Source organism: Glycine max, chromosome 11 (assembly GCF_000004515.6).
Source record: "Glycine max cultivar Williams 82 chromosome 11, Glycine_max_v4.0, whole genome shotgun sequence".
Classification (NCBI taxonomy): domain Eukaryota; kingdom Viridiplantae; phylum Streptophyta; class Magnoliopsida; order Fabales; family Fabaceae; genus Glycine; species Glycine max.
Genome location: NC_038247.2, coordinates 35358360 through 35365532, shown reverse-complemented (window position 1 = coordinate 35365532; position 7173 = coordinate 35358360). Strand labels below are relative to the sequence as shown.

The following is a 7173-nucleotide window of genomic DNA, read 5'->3' as shown; positions in this document are numbered from 1 at the left end:
TGTCACTTGTCAATGATGAAGCGCCAAGAAAAATCTGCCAACACTGCCTAACAAAAACAGAAGAAGCGTCAAGGGCAATCACACGAATGCTTATTGCTCACTGCCATTGTGGTTGTTGTTTTTTTTTTTCAACCTTTCACCATCTATTGTGCATAGCCTATGAAATTGGTTTCAACAAAAGCACTTTGAAAGGGATGGAAGGAAGCATTAGAGCTAAGCAAATTAATTAATTAGATCACCAAATTTCCCTAGATTTCCAAGTTAATAATAATATGGACCATGTGAATGGCCACATTGTAAAGAACATTTGTTGAGAATGACATGTTGAAATAAGATACTTATCTAATCTAAAGGGCATGTGGATATGTTTTCAATTTCAATGGCCCTCAAAGGGCAATTTCATACCATGAACACATGTAATGATAATCTATAGTGTAGACTACCACATGATTTTGGAAGATGTTACAAGACATTAATAGCTTGTCACAACTATAAGATAGTCAGGGACATGCTACAAAGCTGCTTATAAGCCTCCACCATATGGCACTTTGTACTTTACTGCATGCAGGGTTGTGTGATCGATCCCCTTGTCAGTTCTCAAGCCAAGTCCTTGGTGGGTTCCATTTCATTGGACTTGTCTGCTGCAGCCAGACATGATATGATATCACCCTATGGACCATTTAATTTTCTATGCTTTTCTTAGCTTTTTCCCTGCACCTAGCTTATTTCCTTCTTTTCAAAAGCAAAAAAGACTAAAAATCCATTCAAATTCTTCATCATTTGCTATTTCCTTAACCGTTTGGTTTATTTGTTTCCAAGTTTAAAGGTTCATTAGTTGGCAGCACATATGCAAATCGATCCATTGGATAACCTGAAAAAATAAATAAATAAAATATCTATTTTGTTGATCAATTACTTAAAGGACTGTAAATGTAAACAAATTCAAGTCCAGCATCTTTTTTTAAACCTATTTTCCATTGGAAGCAATCTTGCTTAAACCAAGCAAGATACTAATAATAGGGGGGCAGTTATGCAATCATGTTTGAGTCAATTACTACTAGAACTGAAGACCACCAATTATGTTAAAATATACATGATGGTTTTCAACTCCAACATATATTACAAGAGTCTTAATTTCTTTGTAAAAAAATTCCTACGGTTAAACATTCAAAAATTATGGTTGATATGACTTTTTAAGATAATTAATAAAAATAAAAATTAATAAATTTATCATTCATACTAACATAATATTTTGTGATTGAATAAGAATATAAAAATATTTTACTTGGTGAGTGCATACACTATTTATGCATATTATAATGTTGTTGGTTGCTAAAAATTGCAGAGGTTGATGAAAAGAATCCGTGGTACTGAAAATAAGTTTTAATTTTTTTCATGAAGATGCATGCCAAACGTTTATACTCATATTATAGTGGTATTACAAAAAAAAAATGTCCAACTCAAGTGAACTGAGCCCACTCAAGATACATGCCTTTGTTTGTTTTAGAAGACTTCAAATTAAGATACTACTTGATGAAATTTGAATTCCTTACCATTCAATCCAAAACTCAAAAGGCATTATATTTTATTTTAAAATTTATATATAATATATAAAAATTAAAACACAAGTTGCAGTGTTACTATCTTAACTCTCAAGTCAGTTTAAACTTCAATTTCGTGTTCTTAACTCAGTTTTTTGCTTAAGTTGTGTTCATATGAATTAACCTTTTAGTTTTCATTCGTTTAAATATTCTAATGTATGTCCTTTAAGAGATGAACATATATGAGCTACTCTAATAACATTTATGTCAAACATCAATTTAGATAAGTATCATACATTTCATATTCTTTTATCAAAATCTATATATTCCAAAACAACAATAACGAAATCTGTCCAGCATATATATTAGATAAGAGAAAAATACAAAAAAATAAAATAAAATCAAAACGTTGGTACCATCATGTGTCTATATCTAATTTAACTATCAAATTTGTAACAACCTGTCTGCTTAGCAATGTGCATTGAGTCAAATAATATATCTGACTCTTACTACATCAAAAGTTTCAATTCAAACTTTAAAAAAATCAACTACTGTTGAACTTATTACAGTGTTAGTTTCTGCTTTGTTTTCTTGTGATACCCGAAGTGTTTGCCAAAGTTTTCTCATTCTGTTTCCTTCTCTCTTTTAGGTCTTGTAGTTACCTTTTCTTGGTGGTTGACTAATTTGGTCTTGAAGATATTGGTTGTAACTTGTAACCCAATTGAAATCCATCTGCTTTGTGTTTAAGCCCGTCATAAAGCGTTTAAGTGAGTAAGCCTAGTTCTAAGCCCGCCGGGAACCAAAGCCCACCACGATTGGTGATAGTAAGTAAGGCATTTGTTTCCTGCAGTCCCAATATTGTATCAAACACCTCCCATTATATTCCGAAATACAATGGGAGGTGCAAGATACAAATAAGGGTTTACAAAGTTCAAATGCCTGACAGTAAGTTGGTATATTCTTTCATTACTGTTGAGCCATTAGGTTTTGGGCTGGTAGTTTTTAGCATGTTTTATACGCCTTTGGGCTTTTTTCTTTAATCCATTTCAAGGATGCAAAACAAAAGTCATGAGCCATGACCTTACATAAATTGGCAAAAATATTAGGATGGCGAGGGGCAACACTTGATGCTATGTTGTGGCTTCCTGCACTTTCCTAAGTTACTTCCTGTACTCTTTTCAGAATATTGTTTTACCTTCCGATTGGTCATTCTGAAAGTAAAAAAATATATATATATATTCTGAAATGTAATTTTATATTTCGGATTGACCATTACGAAAAGCAAAAAAGAAGTGCAGGAAGCAATAGCCTTGATGGTATTAAATTTGTTGTAGTAATAGTAATAATTAAGAAGCCTTTTTATTTAGGGCTGGAATCACACTTAAAAACAAATATACGGACTGGGGGATTATACCTAATTTTCCTTCTTTTTTTTTCATTCATTTGTTGTAATATTGTTGATAAACATGTATATTTTACTTTTGTCCAAAGTCCAAACAAATGCTAAGAATCAAAATTTTGGAGTACTTTCTAATAACTTCATAGTTGTATATTTTAGCTTTTAACATCTAGAATGAAGCAGTAATCTACCTTTATGTGAATGAAGTCAGTCCAAAATGGGGCTTATATGTACAAGTTGTAAGACCAGATCTCGTCAATGTAGGTACCAATGATGGCTGATTCTACTACATCCTATTCACAGTTTATTTTCTCTTTTACTTGTTCCTTTTTTATCTTCTATTTATGAGTGTCTATTGGTTTGTTTTGGCATTTGGAGACCCACTTATCCTGTTAGATATAGGGTCACTGAGTTGGAATTGCAAATTGTTGGAGTCATTGTCCTGATGATGGCATGCATTATGATGGAGTTGTTTACAAATTTTTTTTTATCAATAAATATTAATTATTAATTGTTAGTTTTTTCTTTTGTTAGTAGGGAAATCAAACCCAAGACACTTTTTTCTTTTTCTTCCCCTCTCACCACCAAATTAATTTATAACTGAGTTGTTTACGAAGTTGCGGTCCATATTTTGTTAAATGCGTTGCTTATTGAATCTCATCAAAGCTTCGAAAAGTTCGAACCATTGATTCCTTTTAGTTTTGATCAGTTTATATATAGTAAGATGTTTCTTGCTTGTAGCTATGCGATTACATAAGTATGATGGGGTGGTGATAGAAGCCACATTTTCATAAAATTGATCAAAGGTAGGAAAACATTCCAAAAGATTTTAGCATCTAGAAAGAATAACTTGCATGATTGCTTATAAGTTATAACTTCTTTGATTCCATGACCCACCCTAGACCTGTTAGATGCTCCAAAAATAAACCATGATAGAAAATCACATAAAAGCCCATTTACTCTTCTTTTTTTCTTTTTTTTATTGTTAAAGACCCGTAATCCTCTATCAGAGACAATGTGTTATGCTCGGAGAAACTCTTAAAAAGTAAACAGAAATCTAACATATCATTCTTAATACAACCAATAAGAATTTTACAGCTAATAAAATAAAATAAATAAATAATCAAAATGTGAAGTAAAATTAAATTTAATATTCTTTCTATTTTTTTTCTAATCTTCTTCCTGATTTTTTGTTAAATTAAAGATACAGATTATGAGCCAAATTTCTTAAATAACAAAATAAAACCTACAAAATTTTGCCCTTTATAAAAAAATTTACCAATATAAAAATATGTAAAATATTTTATAAAGTATATTAGTAATATTTTCTTTTTTATGATAAGAAAAAAGTTTAATCACGTACACAAGCAACATGATAAAAGAATACATAATTTAAATTATATAAACAATTAAACTGCCAATTTAATTAAATTAATTATAATGAAAAAAAATTGAAATAAAACTTTCTTTAAAATTATTTTGTTAATATATAATATTTATGTTTTCTATTAATGTTAAAGGCAAGTCGAAAACTTTTCATAGAAATTAGATTTTATGAAGTGCGAAATGAATAAAAGGAATAAAAAAGCGAAGCAACACTTTATTCTATTTATAATTATAATTAATTAATAATTTTTAAAAAGAAAAAATTATAAACAAAAAGTTAAAAACTAAAATGTGCTACACCTTAAATAGTATGCGACTTCACATTAAAGATTTTTTTTCTTAATTTTATATTTTTATTAATAATTTTTCTTTTTAAAAATTATTAATTATAACTATAGTTTGATTTAATTTTAAACTTTTGATATATCGTATAAACTGAATATGTCTTTCTTTTAAAAATAAATTAAATATTAATATTACAGTAATATTTATCAATCCTAATTAAAATTGTGTTCTAAAAATTAAAATTATAAATTCAACGGAACAAAGTCTTACTCTAGTTTAAAATCAACGTGCTTTATTTACATTATAAAGTTATTATTTAAAATAAAATACTCTACAATTTTACACCATCAAAGTATATTATTTTAAAATTTAAATTATATTTTCTAAATTCAAATTATAATCCTTTATATACTTCAATTTCAATGCAATTTAGCAAAAAATTAGGAAGAAGATTATAAAATAAAACAAAAATATTATCAAATTTAATTTTACTTGGTATTTTGATAATTTTATTGATTGTGTCTAAGAATGATGTGTTAGGTTTTTTCGTTAAACTGAAACTTAAACACTATTGATTAAATTAGAATAATTTTTTATTAATTAATTTACATGTTTCGTAATAATTAATATTTTTTTAAAAAAAAAAAAATTATTTTTACTTTTAAATCCAAAATTTTCACTTTATTTTAAAAGATTGGTACGGGAAACAATTTTGAAAAGTAAAAACAGAAGCAAAATAAAACAAGACAACAAGTTTATTGTTAAAAATAAAAATAGACGTAAATAAGTCCTTAATTTCTTTCTATTTTCAGGATAATAATTTTACTTTCGTAACTAATAAAATAGTAGGAATAGCTTTTAAGTCAATTAGTATATAAGACTATGTTTTTTATTAATTATTTTTATATTAAAAATATTCTTAATTTAAAGAAAAAAATGTATCGATAAATAATTAAAAGATAGATGAGTATTAATTATAAGGATAGTTTTAAAAAAAGTTATAAAATTAAAACAAATTTATTATTATTAACTAAATTAATTGTTTTTTTTTAATATTGAGATAAGTAATTGGGTTTTATCCAGGGTAAAGGAGAGTGTACTACTAAACTTAGTGCAAATAAGGGATAATACTAATGACAAATTAGTGTAATAAACTAGTTTTCATCTTTTTAATTATTAAAATAAGTACTACTACTATATGACTATATGATAACACCAAGAGTGCGTGAAGGAGAACCTGCGATACTCCACGGGCATGTTGCCAGTGCCAGTTTTCCAGATTGCCATTTTCTCGAATGCTTCAATTGGAACCACGAAATGCTGCTTCGGAGGGTTGCAATGTCCTCCCACGCTCTCCGCGTCGGAGCCGTAGTTCGGGGCGCAGAAATTTGTGGCGGTGACGGCCACCGTCGTGCCGGAGATGCACCACCGCCGGTCAAAGTCGGAGTCCTCCTCGCGGCACCGGAGCTCGAAGCAGGCGCCGCAGATCTGGCCGCGCCCGAAGAGAGCCTCGCTGAGAGCGGCGGTGGCCATGCCATAACCGCCGTTAAGGAGGTCGCCGTATCCGCACGCGCCGCCGACCGCGTCGGTGGCGGCGTAGTGAGTTGCTTGGGCGGGTAACCATTCTTCGGCGCGAGGTTCGGGATCGGGGGTAGTTTCGGAAAATGACGCGGCGGGGGGTGAAGGAGAAGAGTATAAACAAGTGGCTGGTGAAGAAGTAAGACTAAGGAGTGTAAATAGAAGAATCGTTAGTGTTAGTGTTTGTTGTGACATTGTTTGGCCTTTGTTGTTGTTTCTACAAGCAAACTAAATGGTAATTAGTGACAGATGCAAAATCATATCTTCACTTTTTTTCTTAACTTTTTAGTAGTTTTTATCACTTGAGTTGTTTGTCTCTGATTGTGTTTTTTTACAGCATTCACCGTCTTTCTTGTTATAAATGTTGCACGTGCTACTGACTATAAATATCAGTGAAGATGCCATGATGTATAAATTATACACATGTAGCATAAAATTTGCTTTAATAACTTTGATACATTAATTATTGATTGTCAACCAAATACTATCTTAGTTTTTTTTTTCTTTCTAAACTAGGTGTATTATCTAATGGAGGCATAAAATCATATTCGAATAAAATATAATTATTATGAATAATAAAGTTTTTCTTTTAAGAATTTAACATAATTGTATATTTAGATTCAAATTTAAACTCAAGAGGTTTAGTTAAACTAAAACAATTCATACTAATTGAAAAGACTATCTTAGTTTACACTTTACGCCATAAGTAGGGAATAATTATAATTTTTTAGAATTTAAAAAATGAATATAATCTTGATTACTGGATTTAGAAGATGCTTTTTTCGAAAAGAGTAATAATAATGTTACCATTCATGTGTGTGTGCGCTTCGCGAGGGAACTTTCTGTACTGAATTTTTGGCAAGTGGGGTACTAATCCTAACATGATGATTCTTCACAACGTGGAATGCCCCTCCCACTGGGATTTTGCTGCTGCTAACTGAGCAGAGTGAGCAGTGAGCATGAACTTGTTCTTGGTTCTTTTCT

General features: G+C 30.1%; 1 protein-coding gene across 1 annotated transcript; it reads right to left on the bottom strand.

The window, feature by feature from the left end:
- Positions 1–294: 294 nt before the first annotated feature.
- LOC102667045 (expansin-A13) lies at positions 295–6632 on the bottom strand. Its single transcript, XM_006591248.4, has 2 exons — positions 5849–6632; positions 295–871 (listed from the first exon to the last, which is right to left on the bottom strand). The coding sequence occupies exons 1-2, from the start codon at positions 6382–6384 to the stop codon at positions 832–834; spliced, it is 576 nt and encodes a 191-aa protein (XP_006591311.1). The 5' UTR covers positions 6385–6632; the 3' UTR covers positions 295–831.
- Positions 6633–7173: the final 541 nt, after the last annotated feature.

Bases quoted from the DNA above. Each gene is read 5' to 3' on its own strand.
- LOC102667045 (XM_006591248.4), bottom strand. From the start codon at position 6,384: ATGTCACAACAAACACTAACACTAACGATTCTTCTATTTACACTCCTT. The intron at 872-5,848 runs GTTCTCCTTCAC...TTATTTTTTCAG, and splicing joins ATGCCCGTGGAGTATCGCAG to GTTATCCAATGGATCGATTT.